The sequence below is a fragment of the Mustela nigripes genome, chromosome 15 (assembly GCF_022355385.1).
Source record: "Mustela nigripes isolate SB6536 chromosome 15, MUSNIG.SB6536, whole genome shotgun sequence".
NCBI classification, from domain to species: Eukaryota; Metazoa; Chordata; class Mammalia; order Carnivora; family Mustelidae; genus Mustela; species Mustela nigripes.
Genome location: NC_081571.1, coordinates 51836497 through 51855649, shown reverse-complemented (window position 1 = coordinate 51855649; position 19153 = coordinate 51836497). Strand labels below are relative to the sequence as shown.

General features: G+C 37.7%; 1 protein-coding gene across 2 annotated transcripts in view; it reads left to right on the top strand.

Moving 5' to 3' along the window:
• KLF12 (KLF transcription factor 12) overlaps positions 1-19153 on the top strand; it is a 429124-nt gene that overhangs the window by 128532 nt on the left and 281439 nt on the right. For both annotated transcript variants that reach the window (XM_059378144.1, XM_059378145.1), the window contains exon 2: positions 15399-15462. In XM_059378144.1, the coding sequence (XP_059234127.1) occupies positions 15430-15462 (33 nt within the window). In that variant the 5' untranslated portion in view covers positions 15399-15429. The remainder of the gene's footprint in view (positions 1-15398; positions 15463-19153) is intronic.

Sequence of the window (19153 nt, the reverse complement as noted above, 5' to 3'; positions counted from 1 at the left end):
CAGAGAGATCACAAGTAGGCAGAGAGAGAAGGGGAAGCAGACTCCCCACTGGGCAGAGAGCCTGACACAGGGCTTGATCCCAGGACCCTGAGACCATGACCTGAGCCAAAGGTAGAGGCCTAACCCACTGAGCCACCCAGGCGCCCCGTCTTCTTCTTTTCTCCTAAGTAGACTCTACACCCAGTGAGGTGTCCCACGCGGGATTTGAATATATGACCCCAAGATCAAGACCTGAGCTGAAATAAAGAGTTGGACACCTAACTGACTGAGCCACCCAGACACCCCTATGGATTCTTAAAATATAGGATTTGTAGGTTTGCCACCCTATAAATGGAAGAAGACTTGAAAATCTTTTCACCCTTTCATTTGAGGAAGCTGATGCCCAGACAGGTTAGCTAATTTACCAGGTGGTAATAATAGTTAATGGTAGTACTGCAGTGCTGTAAAGTTAAGGAAGAAGGGCTTTGTTGTTTTCTTCATCTAATTTGACACAAATCTCACCAAATAATGTTTGGTGATCAGTGACAAGATTTCAGCCTATTGCTGAAAAACGCATGGTAAAATTTGCTTTAAAAATTTTTTGCTTTTAAAAAAAATTTGCTTGCATTAAAAACTGCCACTAGGTGTCAAGGTTATTCAAAGAGAGTTGGACTGTCAGGTGTGTTTCTAATTGCTTGCTCTCCTGTGGCCAAGAATGCCTCATGTAGCCCTCTCTTAATCATTGTTTGGTCTGTAGGTGATATCTCACTTTAGAGTGACTTATGCGTACACTGGATAGCACCCGATAATAATTTGGATAATCTGACTTAAAATTATGTACTGGTATAATCCAAAAAAGTCAACTTTTTAAATTTTTTTAAAGATTTATTTGATAGAGAATACATGCCTGTGTGTGAGCTGGGGGAGGGGCAGAGGGAAGGAAAGAAAGAGAGAGAAGGAGAAAATTTCCAGCAGACTTCCTGCTGAGCACAGAGCTCAGTCACCGGAGGCAGATCATAGGATCCTAAGATCACGACCCAAGCTGAAATCACGCCCAACTGACTGAGCCACCCAGGTGCCCTGTAAGTTAGTTTTTATGAAATGAAAGATGTGTATAAATTATGTTAATCATAAGGGTGTGCCTCAGTTAATTTTCACAGTTGGACACATTGATAAACCTACCACCAAGATAGAAAATTAAAACATTATCAACCCAGAAGTCTCCCCTGTATCTTTCTTTAGTCATTAGTACTCTCAAAGTATAAGTACTACTTTGACTTCTGTCACCATCAATTAGTTTTGTCTTTTTGAATTTTATATAAATGGAATCATGCTAGAAGTCCCATGGTAACTGTTTTTTTAAATGGTTTAATTTTATTTCATATTGTGTAATGAATTTTTTCCATGTTCTTCACTTCTTATTACTGTTGAACATACCATTATTTGAATATGCCCCAATGTATCCATTCTGTTGTTGATGGGCCTTTGGATTGTATATAGTTTTGGCTATTACACATAGGTCTGCTGTGTGATCTTCTTGTATATGTACTTTGTGAATATATATACTTAATTATGTTGAATATATACCTAGGGATAGATAGTGGAATTACTGGGTCATTAGATATGTGTATGTTCAGCTTTAGAAGACTTCTAGTTTTCCAAATTAATTTTACAGGTTACCCTTAAACCATCAGTATATGAGACTTTTAGTTCTTCCATATCATCACTAGAACTTGGTACTGTCAGTGTTGTTAATTTAATTTATTGAAAATTTTTTTTTTTTTTTTTGAGAGGGAGGCAGTGAGCATGTGCATGGGGGTGGGGCAGAGAGAGAGATGGGGATTGAGAATCTTAAGCAGGCCTTACACCCAGCACAGAACCCAGTGTGGGGCGAGATCTCATAACCTAGATCACAATCTGAGCTGAAATAAAGAGTCAGACGCTTAACTGACTGAGCCACCCAGGCTCCTCAGTATTGTTAATTTTAGGCATTCTGATGGATTTACAGTGGTATCTCATTGTGGTTAAGTTCACATTTCCTCGATGACCAAAGAGGGTGAGAATATTTTCATGTGTTTATTCGCCATTTTCATTGAGTCCCTTTTCAAATTGTTTGCTCATTTTTCTTTTCAAATTGTTTACTCATTTTTTTCTTTTGTGCTTTCTACATTTTTTAAATTGATTTGTAGAAATTCTTTATATATTCTGGATACTAATATTCTGTTAGATATATGTATAGCAGATATCCTCTCTCTGTATACAAGTTGCCTCTCCATTCTCTTTATAATGAATTTTGATGAAGATTTTAATATTATTCATTTTATTAGCCTATCACTTATGATTAGTGCTTTTGGTGTTCTGTTTGTGGAATCTTGGCCCCTCACAAGATTATGAGGATTTTCTCTTTTATTTATTCTAGAAACTTTATTTTTCTTACCTTTCATATTGACAACTATATTTATCTGGAATCGATTTTTGTGTATGTTGTGAGGTAGGGGTCAAAATTCACATTTTTTCCAAATATGGCGTTCTTTTGACTAGCATCATTTATTGACAAAGCCCTCTTTTTCTGATTGCAGGATAGTGCCATCTTTATCTCAATCAAGTGACCAATTATGTGTGAGTTTATTGATTAGTTTATTTAGACTTATGTGTCAATTCCAAAATATTTTAATTATTAGGACTTTATAAATCTTGATATATGAAAATATAAGTCCCCCAACTTTGTCCTTTTTCTTTAAGATCACCTTGGCTATTCTTATTTCTTTGAAAGAAGAATATTGAATATTCTTATTCATGAGAGGAAGGAAAGGCAGAGGGAGAGGGAGAATGAGCAGGGAGCCTGATGATGTTGGTCTCTATCCCAGGACCTTGAGATCATGACCTGAGCTGAAGGCAGTTGCTTAACTGACTAAGTCACCCAAGCACCCTTAAAGGGAATTTACGTTTTAATATTGAGTTTTCCGACTCATGAACATGGTATAGCCTTTTTTTTTTTTTTTAAGTACTGCTTTAATTGCTCTCAATAATTTTTTTTTTTCAGGGTGTGTGAACATCTTTTATTAAGGTTATTTTTTGATGTTTAATTCTTTAGTATTATAAATTTTCTTGGCTTTTGATTTTTTGTTATAGTTAGATTTTTGCAGGTATATTTAGCTTTTTATATTGACCTTACTAAATTCATGTGTTAATTTTGTGCCTGTAGGATCTTTGTATTTTCTATTAATGCAATCATTCCATGAATAATTATTCTGTGAATAATCACAGTTTTACTGTTTCCTTTTATTATCTTTATTTTTTTATTTTTAAAGATTTTATGTATTTATTTGACAGATGCAGATCACAAGTAGGCAGAGAGGCAGGCAGAGAGAGAAAGAGGAGGAAGCAGGCTCCCTGCTGAGCAGAGAGCCCAATATGGGGCTGGATCCCAGGACCCTGGAATCCTGGCCCGAGCTGAAGGCAGAGGCTTTAACCCACTGAGCCACCCAGGTGCCCCATCTTTATTTTTGAAAATTATTTATTCTTTTTGATACTGGCTGAAACTTACAGCATAAGTTGAATTGAGACAGTGATAACAAATGCTCTTTTTCTGATTGCAGTGGGGAAAAGCTTTAACATTTTACCATTAAATGTGATGCTTTTGGTAGATTTTAAAATAGCTACTCTACAACAAATTAATGCGGTTGATTTTTTTTTTTTAAAGATTTATTTATTTATTTATTTGACAGAGAGAGAGAGAGAGAGAGATCACAAGTAGGCAGAGAGGCAAGCAGAGAGAGAGAGAGGAGGAAGCACGCTTCCTGCTGAACAGAGAGCTCAATGCAGGAATTGATCCCAGGACTCTGAGATCATGACCTGAGCTGAAGGCAGCGGCTTAACCCACTGAGCCACCCAGGCGCCCCTGATTTTTTTTTTTTTTAAAGATATATTTATTTATCTTTAGAGAGAGAGACAGTGAGTGAGAGTTGAGGGAGGGAAAGAGGGAGAGAATCTTAAGCAGACTCCCCATTGGGCAAGGAGCCTGACACTGGGCTTGATCTTGGGACTCTGAGATTCTGACCTGAGCCAAAATCAAGAGTCACATACTTGACTGACTGAGCCACCCAGGTGCCCCTAAGGTTGATTGTAAAAAAATGATTACTATGGGTTCATTTTATCAAATATTTTTTTGTGTTTATGTGAAGAGGTGATAATGCTAGGAATTTGCCTGTTGAGAGTGATGAAACTCTTCATAGAGGAAGGAGGAGAAACTTCAGCTTCTTCTGAAGGGTCACGGTCATCAGCAGGGGTCCAGACATTGCAATTACAAATGGCAAATTCTTGAGACCAGGAGTAACATGATGAAATTTTTAAAATATGTGTCTGTTTGTAATGTGCATTGGAAAGAGCAGAGGCTAGCGACAGATAGATTAATAATAATCCAGACTTGTTAAAGAGAGGTAAGGATGTGGAGGCAGTGAAGGAAAATTAAAGAAGTGAATCAGAAGTGGTTTTAGGAGGCATAAATATGATTGTTGTTATATGTATTAGAAAAGAATCTTCAAATTGATTCAAAGATAAGGTTCCAGGGTCTAGATGTTAATGGTTTTCACAGACTGCAGTGGGAAACTGGGAAAAGGATTTTTTTGGGGAAAAGAATAAATCATGACTTCAGTTTTGGGTGCTGGTAAGTGAGGCTTTTCCCCCATGGTAAGATGGTAAGCCATTTGTGTGTAAGGGAGCTATCTTGGCTGCCAATCTCCAGTCTTTATCACAATTCCAGACATGATAAGACTATCTGTATAAAAATCACAGGAATCTAAGTGTTAGATTGTTCAGTGATAATCTAAGTGGGACAAGGTAGAGTGAGATTTAGGAGGGGAAATTAGGTTTAGAGATATTGATCTGGGAGATAATAATTGAGTCTCTGGTAGTTGAACTTCCTGAGAGATCAAACAGAAAGGACATCTTAAAACCATTGAGAATTCTGGAAGATCCCCCTCTGAATGTCATAAAATATTTTATGAACCTGGAAGGTGAAGCATATTGAAATTGGTGGTTTATGAGTGAAAATAAAAGAAACGTCCTTATGGAAAGTAGGCAACCAGCAACCTTCAAGATGAAGGAAATGATAGTATCTTAGACAAAGTTTGGCATCCAGAAGGGTCTCCAGATAGCGTATGGCTTGCTCTCATGTGACACTTGTGTTCATTTAGATGCTGGTTGAAAGCTGTTTTCAACTTAAACTACAGATTTGTGCATGTACTTCAGAGCCCTATTCTTGATGACTCCAGCAAGTTGTCATCTACTTGGTCCTCATGAACAAAAATGCAATTATTTTCATCCTCCAAACCATGGCATTTTTGCAGAGATGAAGTATGTGTCAAACCACAACACCTGGTATCTACTGTTCCCCAGATTTACCAATGCTTTTTTAGCAGGCTCAGTGGTTTCCCAAATAGCAGCATGCCGCCTCCAACCTTTTTTTAGTCTTAAAATATATGATCTATGACGTCTTTTTCATTTTTGAATCCCTAGTGATTGAGAAAGTTATTTTTTTTTATAAATGGGAGCATTAATGACTACATATGATTAGGTAGGGACTTTATAGTTCCTTTATATTATTTTTTCTTTTTATTTTAATGGAAGTTTGGAAAATTAACTGTTTGAAAGCATAAATTATTTCTGCTTGGCTTTATTTATGAGGGTAAAGTCTTTATTATTTGGTTAATTTATTTAGATTGTTTAGTATTATGTTTCTGTCTATATCTTCAGAGCCAGAAAAGATTCAGTAATTTCTTTTGAACACTGTGAGCTGATGGAAACATATTTAGCCAAAGTTAGGATAAATTTATTTTCTAATTAAGTATTTTAATAGCTGTTTGGGCTAACGGCCTCAAGCACAGGTCAGAAATACTTCTTTGAAATGTATTTTCAGAATTGGCTATTTTATATTGAATGCATTATCAGAGAATACAGGTTATTTCTGATATGAAAAGTTAAGGGTTTTTTGTATCTGTGCATATGGTTAGGTCATTGGGAAGGAAAAGGAAGAAAGGATTTTCATTACATGAATCTTGCATTTCATGTAGAAGATTGTACAGAAGTTCTAAAATCTCTAAAAACTTAAATGAGTTAATGAAAGTGTTACTTTCTAATTAGGGGGAAAAACCCTTTTAAAAATTGGCTTTATTGTAGTATTGGGCAAGTCACTTTAGAGTTCCTGATTGAGTACACCTAATATAAATCCCTTTATACTGTAAGACAGCCTACGTAAGACACTAGAAGTCACACTTTTAGGATTGTTTTTATTATTTATTTGCAACAAATCATCTTTCTACATTATAGACTTTTTTTCCATGTTAGAGCCCCCTTTTAGCTCCTAGAATGCTCTTTGGTGTGTGTGTGTGTGTGTGTGTGTACCCACACATAGTAAATTTTATGTGTTTGTACACACACACACACACACACACACACACACGAATGTTCTGAGACTCAGATTTAAACGTACTGATGACTGCCTGCATACCGAAATGTCTCTTCTCCCCCACTTTTCAAGGCTTCACTTTATTTCATCTTCCTCTGTGACAGCTAGGTGGGGTCCCTTGACTTCCCACTCTACTTTGTTCTTCCACAGAGTTCCTGTTTTGTTACGGAACGTGTGACTTGATACAGGCTAGAGAATACGGACTTCAGTCACAGTTATTTTTATTGTAACGTGTGGGTATTTAATCCTAGGTCATCATGCTTTGTACATGAACTTATTAGATAATACAAGCAGCTAGTCAGCATTAAACTTATGGTAAGTAGCCAGTAGATGGTAGCTATTATTGTTATACTTATTTTACTTATTTATATTTGTCTCACCTTTGTGAGCTTCTTTAAATTAGGTATTGTGGCATAGGGTTTTTAATGTCCTCAGTTCCTGGCATATAGGCGATCCACGGGTGAATTAACAGAATATTTATACCATGGAAGGAATATCGCAATTAAACATCAGCAGACCTTCATCATCTGCTAGCAATTACTTGGATTATATTTGCTTTGACTCCCAATATCCGTATTTCTCCAGCATTTAAAGGAGTCTTTGATCCTTGTAAACAAGAATCAACCTAATATATCATTTGTCATTCTCAACAAATAGTATTTTGATTTTCTGGTATTATTTAGTCATGAGAGAAGCATATGGTTATGCAATTTATTTGACGGTCTACTAATTTGCTCATCGTTGAGAAATACTAATTGATAATGTATTTATGATGACAGCTTGCTATCTGTGGTGGGCCAGATTATGAGCTACATAGGGTAATGATTGTGATGTCTGAATGTGCAAACTGAATTGATGAGTTCAGCCGGACAAAACTGTTGTTTAGTAAGGCACTTGGCAACTCGTAAGACATTCGTTAAAAATATCAGATGAATCCTCTTGTTTCTGTATCATTGTATCAAAATGTCAGTAAAACAAATCTATTAAGCTCTCTGATCCATCCTTCAAATTCTATTTTAAAGTCCGCCTATGTTAAAATTCCTCTGGGTTCAGATATTTGAAGAGATTGAACATGAAAGTACCCTAAAAATATCTTGTCTGATATTTTCTAATTGTTGTTAAATATTTTGAGATTGCAAATTTCATTTAAATGTCAACTGTAATTAAATGTGTGCCATTTGTTTTTCCACTCAGGTTTTGCAGTTTGATGAAATGTTTTCCCCCACAATTTAATAAATATTTGTTTTATTTCACATGAATTAATTCAAAACTGGATAAGAGCAACATATTTTAATCAACTATTGTTGTGATGGACTAGAAAATAAATTTACTCCCTAAGCACACTATTTACTATGCACTTGAATGTAATTTATCTTGCTTAGTATTGGCAAGTTAAACACAGAAAGCAATAATTAATAGGAAAGCCAAATACTGCATACTGCATACTAAATAAGGCAACTTATTTTTCTTGAATATATAAAATTTGTAATTACCCCATAATATATATGCCTCGCTATGTACAGACAACGCTCATTGAACTAAAGTAGTAGAGAAATTATTAGGCTTATGTGAATTACGCATTTTTAATTGGTACCAACTATGTGTTGATCATGATTGTATTTTCAGTTGTTTTCAAAATTGGAAGCTTGCTTTTTAATGTATAAATCATACTACCACATTATACTTGCATAATGTGTTAGGAAGGGAATTGGCACCCTATTATTTTGTTCCTCCCACCAGCCCCTTGGAAACTCCAAAGATTTGTAATATCTTTAGTATGATGGTTTAAAACACATCCTGATAGAAAGGATTGAGAGAAAGTCGTCAACGCTCTTCACATGGGAATGCAAACGTGTGTGTGGCCAAGTCACTTTTGGCTGAATGTGGTGTTGTACGCCATCATTTCCCGTACAAGTACGAATTGCATGTGCTCCTATTTGTGTTGTAATCTAAATCACATAAATTAGACATATGAAGACAAAATTTAATCATCTTGTCAGTTCTTTGCAATACAAATCAGATTTTTGGCTGTGCAGCCCCAATAAAATGGCAATTACACTTAAATATGAGCATAGCATAAATTACTTTTCAAACCATTATATTGAGCACAATATATGTAAAAGAAATGCTTAATTCATTTGCTATGGTTACTTTCTTTTAAAGGTTTATTTGTTCTCTGTCTGCAAAGAATGCTGCGATGTAATGGAAGCTGAAAATGAATTAAAAGAGTAATTTCCATGTCGGTGTGCTTTTGCTTTACCTCCTCCCTCTGAAAATGGGCCGTTGATTCAGTGAACTCTGTTCTTCAATGTTTGCTCAGGCTTTGGGCCATACCTCACTCTGAGTGAGACCTTAATTCGTAAAGTTTGCTCTTTCTGTGTTGTCTGCTAATAGTGAAAAATTTTGGGGTGGAAGCATAATTTCAGAGAAACATAAAGCTGGAAATAGGGAAGAACTTTTTTTTTTTTAAATGGAGCATTTTCATTTGATTTCTATGTAACTAATAGAATTCCATAAGATTTCTGGTTGTTAAGGACCTGAAATTCCCTGTCTCCTGTTTCTCTTAGCAGTTACATCATTGAATTCTCTTAATGGAGGAATTGGGGACGCCGTACTTTGAGAGCCTAGGGGTGTGATTCTGTCGTCTGTCCTAGGACCTTACTATAAAAAACACACCAGACTTACTGTAGTCTTGGGGAAGTGTAACTTGGATTCGAATAGGTCATTGTTTGTTCCCAGTTCTCAGGAAAGTTTAAGTGGAAATAAGAGTCTGTGTGTCTGTGTGCTTGACCATGAATGTAAGGAGGAGGTTTGGGACTGACATTTGTTGAATAACTGATAAGTACCAGAGTGTCTGCTAAGTACATTGTACATTCTCCTTTTCAACGTTCATAGCTGCCTCCCCAACGAGATTTTATTTATTTATTTGAGAGAGAAAGAGTGCGCGCACAATCACAAGCAGGGAGTGGGTGGCGGGAGGAGGAAGGAGTAGACTCCCCATTGAGCAGGGAGCCCAATGGACATGGGGCGCCATCCCAGCACCCTGGGATCATGACCCGTGCTGAAGGCAGATGCTTAATCAACTGAGCCACCCATGCGTCCCGTGATAGAGGATTAGTAAACGAGGAACAGGGCACCCAAAACTTAAAACAGCTTGCCTTAAGTCACATTATTGCCAAGTGTTAATGCTGGTGTTCCTGCTGTTTGGTATTCATGTTGTGATCTTTTTTCAACGTGAGAAAGCACACAGTCCTTCTCAGATGGAGTGAAGTGTGTCATTTATTCATGTGAGATCCTGAAATTGTGTGTGTAGAAGAGTACTTGGTGTTTGTATATCATCACCTGAATTGCCTGATGAGTCAAAGAAAAGGGGTGGAACTTTGTGCCTGAGCTTTTGTCTCAAGGAAGTGAGGTAATACTAGAAAGTAGGTATGGAATTACAAAATATATCCAGGAAATAATCTGCCTTGAAGTTTTTTGCCTTATCTTTTTTAATTCATGAGGTCTTTGCTGTGATAGTTTTGTGTTAATAAATTTAATGGAAATCGGATTACTTATTTTAAAGATACTGCTCTCTCTGTGGACTCTACCTACCCTAGTTGAAACGATTTCTGTTAAAACTTGGGGAATTGATGAGATACAAAGAATAATGGTCACTCTTTAATAACAAATCATGAAAATTATATGTATTTCATATGTAGACATTATTTAGAATGCAGAACCACATTTCCCAAGTGGAAAATAACCAACTGTCTTTTCCTATTTGTGGTGAGAGGCATCTCTAAAATTGGATATTCATATAGACATAACTTGCTGACTACTTACGGCCTATGTTAAAGAAGCATATCTGAGGACTAGTTTGCTTCTCTGTAGAAAATGATGTTTGTGCCATGGAAATCCGTGTGTCTTTTCTCAGCAGTGAGAAGTCTCATGCTGTACAAGTTCAGGTAGGTGTCACCTGTCACCTAGCAACAAGCACATTGCTTTGTGTCTTCAGCGTCTCTTTTCATTTTTAAGTCAAAATAGCTATGAAAATGTAGCACTTAGATATGCATTTATCTCCAGAAATATTTAGATTAACCTTCAAATATTTTTAGTTCCCAAGATAACTCACTGCGACAGGTAAAACAGAAATAACTTTAAATGAAGGAAGGCAACGTATATATTAAAAACCTTGAGGCACAGCAAGGCCGGGGTGGGTCTGTTACATAATACCATCGACTTAAATTCACAAAGCCTGCATGTTGGAGTCCCTAATTGGCTTGAAAAGTTTTGTGAATATGTATATAAACCTTTGTTACCTGACTTTTTTTTTTTTTAATCAGCCCTTGAAAACACAAGATCACAGCTAATGAAGTAGTGATTTGTGAAACTGAACCTAGAAGACGGAATTCCAAATGGGATTGCTGTACCATTACCAGAATTCAATTTACTTGAAACAGAGCAACTAAATTACCTTTGGGCAGAGAGTAGAATACCCTGAGTAGTCAGATGTCTATAAGCACCTTTAAAAGGTGTCTTGCTGTCTCTGTTTAAAGATACATAAAAGGATTTTCAGAGGAACTGGCAACAAGTGTACTTAGGGTTCCTGAAGTATGCAGAATGTATTAAACACTCACCTTTAGAGATGGAGAACATAACAGATAATTTCAGGTGTGACGAAGAGCTAGCAACCTGTTACTACAGGTGATGAGTTAGGGCCTGTACTCTAAAGTGTAACTCCTTCTTCATTAAGCTGGGTAGTATCCAAGTTGTTCTGACCAAGGTCAGTTCTATTGTCCAGGATACTTAACTGTCTTTGAATTACAAAGGACGCTTAGAATTCCTTTTAGGAAATTTTAGGGGAGGAAACAAGTTCAAAAGGAACAGAATTTAGAAGATGATTCCCTATTGCTACAATTTCTCCAGACTCACCATTAAAACAGGAGTATTTACGAACAGTTCTAGGCAGCAATTATTTTTGTTTAAAAGTAAGTCTAAACTTCTTTCCGAAATGTAATATATCATGCCTTTTCTTATTTCTCATATTTACTTTGTGTTGAAATAAGGGACCAACCCTTTGCTTTTTCTTTACCTGACAATTGAGAATCATTTTTGGAGCCAGGAAAGTAAGCACCAAAACATGTGTGATGAATTTTTGATGAGGACAGTGGCCTTTAAAACTTCTGTGCTTTGAGAAGATTTATGAGATAATTTTACAAACCTATTTGGCAGACTTAAGTAATATTTTAATTAGGAAATTGATGAGATATTAACTGTTGCTGGAAAGGTGCCATTTTCCTATTTTACATCATGGCTTGATTTTGATGGGGATTTGGGGAGCAACACAAAGGCCCCTTAGCATGAATCAAGTTGACATTCATCTCTTTTGTGGTCTCAATTTTGAGAAGTCCTGTTACTTTCTTGCTTAATTTGGGCCACTGATGAAGGAGTGAGAATTCCTGTGTGAATGACAGGACACATTGCTGCATAGACATGACCCTAGTTGGGGTAGGTGGTAGACAAACCGGTGTCACTGTTACCCCTGCTTCTGCGGAGAAGGAAATGGGGACGCCGGTTGGATGAATTGTTTCAGGTCCAATGGCCAGTGGGAGACAGCGGTGAGCCCAGGGATTGGTCTTCTCAGCTCTCCACCGTGACTTCATTTGCTGTCACATGTGCTACTTAAAGTATCGGGGTACTCGAGGGGAGCTGCCGGTCAGGAGATGAGCTTGAACACTCTTTGAAGAGTGTGAATTAAACAGAAAACGAAAGTTAGCATTATATCAGGCTCTCAGGTTTGAAAGATACAGAGGTATATACATTGAAGTTATAGGTGGTTGTAAAGATAAACCAAAAATCCATGCTCAGATGTGGAGCTAAGGAGTTCTAGAAGGACCCTGACATTATCTAACTGGTTACCTTGGGCATGAAATTAATCATCATTGTCAAATCGATCTTAAAATAGTTCCTGTACTCAAGTTCCAGAACTGCTTTCGGTACAAATTATATCACTAGGCTACTTTGTAAATCTCCAAATGCTGTCAAAATGTGGGATATTATATTGGGTATAGTTCACATTATTTAATGTTTTAGTCAGCAGATTAATTTTATCTAAAAATACAAATTAGATAACGGAGGCCCTAGTTACGTGGATAGGAAGAGTCCGCATGATTGATAGAAACATGAGTTTATTTTGTTTTTCTTCCATTTGTCATTACTACCTTCATTTACTCATTTGACAATATTTATTGATCCCCCTAAAATGTGTGAGGTAATGTGCTCTGTTTCCGGAAATAAAGATGGATGTGGCGCTATGGTAGCACGGGCTTCTGTTTCTCTGGGGAGCATAAGTTGGTAGAGTCTCTTTAAAAAGACATTTTGAAAAACCAGGAAAAAAAGTTCCTATTATTTTGATGTGGTAATTGCACTTCTATAACTATATTCTAAGGCAGTAATTAAAGGTGCAGACTCAGAGCAGCTAAGTATAGTAAATGAGGCTATCCGGCTCAGGGGGTGAATGGTGGTGAAGATCTGCCCTGGGCTCTGCTCATTGGGCCCTCCCTTCTGATTAGAGTCTGTCCCTGTCTGCCCAGAGAGGGCGTCCCTTCCAGTGTCACTATGTCATCACCCCAGCTAGCAGAGGCCCTGGTGGCTATAAGATTCACATAGAAGGATGTTTAAACATTATCAGCAGTAGCACAAATCGTAAATTATTAGACAAAAATTAGGGAGTAAATATATCTCTGCAGTGGAGTGTTACAAATTTTGGATTAAGCATCAGGAAGTTGAATATCATGTGAAAAATGGCCAAGATATATCAAAGTGTGGGGAGAAAAAAACCTACAAAATTGGAATGTAAGATTGAAGCCAGTTTTTGACGTACCTAGTACATTCTGCTAAGTTGGAACTGATCGATTTAGATATATTTTGAAGACTAGAAAGGACAGGACGTGTTTGATAAGAACATGGTGTTTTAAGATGACTTTTTAATTCTTTCAAGGGAAACCATATTATGGTTTCATAATGTAAAATAGAAGAGTTACAGTCTGAATTTCCAGAGAATTTTCCTAGTTTGCCATTGTAATATTAAGATATGATTGGGGTGCCTGGGTGGCTCAGTCATTAAGTGTCTGCCTTCAACTTAGGTCATGATCCCGGGGTCCTGGGATTGAGCCCCACATGGGGCTCCCTTTTGCCTGCTTCTCCCTCTCCCACTCCTCCTGCTTGTGTTCCTTCTATCGCTTTGTCTCTCTCTGCCAAATAAATAAATAAATAAATAAGATCTTTAAAAAATATTATTAAAATGTTACATTTACATTATATTGCTTTTCAGCAGGATTTCTAGTAGTAAAAACTGTAGTATATACATATTGAGATATAAACTTTTTAAAATATGTATATATTAATTATGTATAGAGAGAGAAGTGGAGAAGAAGGAGGGGGCGCAAAGGGGGAAGAGAGAGAGAGAGAAAGAGAGAAGGAGAAATTGGTTAATTGATTGATTAACTTAAAACTAGAATAAAATTAAAAGCCAGTCTGCCTTACAGACCAAGCCCATGGAACTTGTGAATCGTGCTGTGTTTCATTTAAGGCCCTATGAGCGAGTGAACCCTTTTTCTGTTCAAATGTCTGGAGGCCCACGCAGAGGAAATCTGTGCCGTGCTGCAGGGGTGAGCCACCAGCAGAGTGGGTGCTGCTGAGAACACCAAGGCCTGTCCCTCTTGAGTGTAATTCCGAATGAAAAAGCAAAATCAATTATGCCTACTAAGCTGGCTTAACTGAATGCCAAAGAAAATTTGCCTCATGAAAAGGGAATTCTGAAGCAAGTTACATAATGTGCTGAATGAAAATAAACAGGAGGACTTTCAAGATACTTTCACATGAGGCAAATGCTTTATTGTAATCAGAACTCTCTAATCCAGCAATATTTAATTATATTTAGTGAGATCCAAACGGTCCTGGGGATATGGGAGCTTTTGAGATTAATTTTTGGGGGTACCTGGGTGGCCTAGTCAGTTAAGCATTTGACTGGACTCTTGGTTTATTTAGGTTCCGGTCATGATCGCAAGGTTGTGGGGTTGAGTCCTAGGTGGTGGGCTCTGCGCCCAGCAAGGAGTCTGCTTGGGAATTCTCTCCCTCTGCTCCTCCCCCCTGTATCTCTCTCTTGCAAATAAATAAATCTTTAAAATAAATAAGAAGTTGCTTGGGTATTGATCGACATGAAGGCACCAAAAAGTATTCATATTAATTATGCTGCATATGTATCAGCTGTAAAGAAGGCAAAAAATAATTTCCTCTGGAAAACAGCATTACTTAAAAATTCGTTGTTTGCTACGAATAAGGGAGCCAAGTGCTTCAGTAAGAATATTTGTGACTTTCGTATATTAAATTTACTTTTAAACCAATTTCTGCCATTTTCTCCTCCCCTTTGTCTCTCTGGTGCCTCCCTTTCCTTTTCTTCCCTCCCTCGACTCTCTTTAAACAGATCCCCATTATCTTGTGCTCAGGAGCTGTCCTAGTTGGAGATCGTGCTTTTTTTTTTTTTTTTTTTAAAGATTTTATTTATTTATTTGACAGAGAGATCACAAGTAGGCAGAGAGGCAGGCAGAGAGAGAGAGGAGGAAGCAGGCTCCCTGCTGAGCAGAGAGCCCGATGCGGGACTCGATCCCAGGACCCTGAGATCATGACCTGAGCCGAAGGCCGTGGCTTAACCCACTGAGCCACCCAGGCGCCCGAGATCGTGCTTTTATTCCCGCATTTCTCCACTTTGCCCTTTAGTGGCTGGTAAAGAGCAAGCAAAAAACAAACAACCAGTGAAAAAAATATTCTGTGACTGTTGCTTTGATTACCTCATTCTACCAATGAAGAACCTAAAGAGTTGCAGAATGAAGTTGTTCACTCCCCAGTGGAAGAATGTCATCAACATGTGGAACTTTTTCTCATTATCTGTTTTTGTGTGTGTTTCTTGCAGGATCAATGTGACTCTAGAGACAAATGGATGAATGAATATCCATATGAAGAGGAAAACAATAAAGGTTGGTTAGTCAAATTGTATATAACTGCATTGAAAATCTTAGGTTAAACATGACTTGGGGGCCATTCTCATTAGAACAATTCTGTGTCTGGGTATGGGACAGAAGTCAATACTTCGATACATACATCTATCTGTAAAGTGTAATTTAAAAATTTTAAACCCTTAAATATGAAGAAATTTATAAGGAAAAACCCCTTTTTTGTGTAAGTCTACCTGTTATCAGTTTCATAGAACTTAGGCTGAAATTAAGGAATCAGCTTATTGATGAATATTGAGAACTGGAAGACCACTGGATACAACTGATCCCTGGGACAAAGAAAAACAAAAGAAGCCAGCTTTTGTGTAAATATATGTTCGTTCCTACAAGCGTAATCCCGATACCAGAGCCACATGGCACAGGATTGCTGTCAGATGCTGTTTTCTTTGTGCCAGCTGACTCAGCTTTCCTCAGAGGAGTGGGATGACTTTGAAGGGCTTTTCACAGACAGGTACCACTGTAAATTAGAGGGGGTAAAAAGTCTTGTGAATTTCAATAGTAATCAAATACTAGCTGTCACTTTAGGTGTGGCAGTTACTTGAGCTTTTCTCCTGCTCTCTACTGGTTATGATATAAAAATCATAGGCAAAAGAAAGAGAATTACAGTATGTTAAACTATCTCTTTCCTAAGATTTTCGCACTTAACAGGTCTGTTTCATAGACATGTGCCTCATAACACTTGTGGAGCTGCGCAGTACCTGCCATTTCGTATTTTCCTTCCTGCGTTGCTTCCGCTACTGTTGAGTAAATGTATATCATGCTGTGTCTTTTTCTGCCAGCCTACCTTCGCAGTTGCTTCCAGATAATTTTCCAGGTTATATCTTTCATTTAACATTGCCTTCTTCCCTCATCATTGCTAAAATTACTCCTTTCTAGTATTTGTATCTGGAAGATTTTCAGACCTCTAGAGGGTGCATGGATTCACACATGATACAAGGGGGGCTTGCGGGTGTGTGGTAATATTCTTTTTCTTGACTCCAGTATTGCCTACATGGGAGAATTTACTTTGTGAAAATTAATTGTGCTGTGTATTTTTTTTTAAAGATTTTATTTATTTGAGAAAGAAAGGAAGAAGGCATGTGAGAGTGAAGGAGTGGGAGAGCTCGTGTTCATGAGTGTGGTGAGGGGCAAAGGGAGAAGCAGGTTGCCCATTGAGCAGGGAGCCCAATGCAGGATTCAAACTTAGGACGCTGGGATCATGACCTGAGCCAAAGGCTGATGCTTGACCAACTGAGCCCCTATACTGTGTATCTTTATTTGGATCAGTGAGTTGCTATTAAACTGGCTTTGGGTTGGTGGGGGGGGGGGGGGGGAGGGGTGTGGTCTGTATTGCTCATCATTGCCCATGGTGTAAATACTCTAATTATGATTGGTTTCAATGATTTAACAACTAGCTTGCAGGGATCTTTAATATTTAACAACTGGCACTCATGAGCTGGGGATGAGCTAGCACCAGCACACGACTGATAATTTCATTCAAAAAGTTAAACGGTATTATGGACTCCCTAAAGCAAAGGTAATAAATTTAAATTTTCTTGCTTTGTCCCTATGTAAATATGGAAACTTTCACTCCTTATCATGCAAAATATGTTTATCCCTTATATATGATGTTGGTATAGTATTACTTTATGTTTTCATTCAATTGTTATTAAATTTTTTTGTTTGAGTGGCTCAGTATTAACTTTGTGAGTTTATTTATTTTGACAATGTCATTGTTCTGTAACTAATTTTATGACAACTGAAGATGTTGGCAAAGAGAATCATTGTGTTACTACTTACCCTGAGGAAAAACTCTGAAAATATTATCTTGATTGACTATAATATATGTGATTCATTCTAAATGATTGTGCCTCCTAGCTTATAAAAGTCTTATTCAGAAGTCTGTATGGAGGAAGGAACAGTGAGTATTTCACTTAATATGTTTGTCCCAAAGAATTATTTTTTTTTTCTTACTGCTGTTTTTCATTTTTTTGGTCTGTATTTTCAGTTACAGATGTCTCAGAACAGAAAATACATTGGTGCTTCTTTTTAAGCCTGCTTGAATCAGGTGCTGTTAGTTTTTAAATGATTTTTTGAAAAATTTTATTTATTTATTTGACACAGAGAGAGAGAGATCACAAGTAGGCAGAGAGGCAGGCAAAGAGAGAGGAGGCAGCAGGCTCCCTGCCAAGCAGAGAGCCAGATGTGGGGCTCGATCCCAGGACCATGAGACCATGACCTGAGCTGAAGGCAAAGGCTTAACCCGCTGAGCCACCCAGGCGTCCCAGATGCTGTTAGTTTTAACAATGTTTGATTCAGGGAGAAAATTGCAAAGCTTGAAAATTTATCTTTTCTATGTATTAAGTGTATTGACAAGGTCACTTTTAAGATGCAGTTTTAGAATGTCAGCAGTGCAAGCAACATTGCCACTGTCTACGTAATTGAAAAGACATTTGAATATCGCTTTAAAAACTATTTAGTATGTTTCCAGTTTGTGACTAGTGATAAAATCTTGCCAAGAGCCACAGAATATCCTGCTGTGCCTTTCTGCTTAGGTTTGAATATTTAAACGGCCTAAATAGCATTTGCAGAATTCCTTTTGTGGCCACACCAAGAGTCTCACTTCCAGGAGCAGCCTTCATCTTCTCTTTGAAAAAACCTATATTTGCATTCAGTCGTTTCCCTTACTCAAGTGTTAAGTTCTTTTATTCACTTTCCTTGCACTTGAGTTTGTCCCCTTACGATCTGCCATTGGAAGACATCAAGGAAATTCAGAAAAGATCCCATCTTCCATCATTTTCTGTTCCCAAATATTGGCAGGAAGTATGTCATATATGCTCTCGAATGTATTTCACCAGTTGCTGTCCCAGTGAATGAGTTGGCTTGTTCAGGGACCGGGCTCCGCAAACCTGGCTTTGCCCCATCTGTCTTCCAGCCGCTCCAGGGTATGTTTACCGAGTGCTTCTCAGCTGCTGGTTTAGAGCAGGTGTCCAGAACATGCGCACGCATATACATGAGCCCCCCTCACCAGAGTTCCCATTCAGACTTCTGCTCTGTGACTACCTCTGTTGAACAGCTGCATACACCGTCCAGCACCAGCAGTGGATGACTTTTACTTCTTGTATTTGGAAACCACAAGGACAATAGCAAGCTTTGCTGAGGAATCTTGAATTTCCTACCAAAAAAGAGTTTATAGCATAGTGATGGGCATAGATAATGTGGCTGCTTTAAAGTTCTTTTCCATGAAGTTCCAAGGCTCTTTCTTCAACACAGGATAGCAAGAATCACGGCAACCTAACCTTTCTTCCATTTTCAACTAAGTAGGCAGAGTGGCTCGGAAAACCCCAGGGTCATGTAAGTAAATCGTGGTCAGCGCTGGGTTACTACACGTTTATGTAGGGTAGTTGCTTAGTAATCATGGACTAGAACAAACAAACAAACAGAAAAACCCGGAAAAACAAGTCTTGACACTATAATGATCTGTCTGGATGATCGTGGACCAGTGACGACTTTTCTGAATTTTAATTTTCTCAACTGCATAGTGGAACTAATGACACTTGTCCTATTTCAATGGTTGTTATGGCAGAAAAGGAAGTATGACGTTTTCAGAAGAACATTTTAAAGCGTAGAGTTCTAAATGTGAGCGTGGTACTGATACTATTATTTTTATAGCATG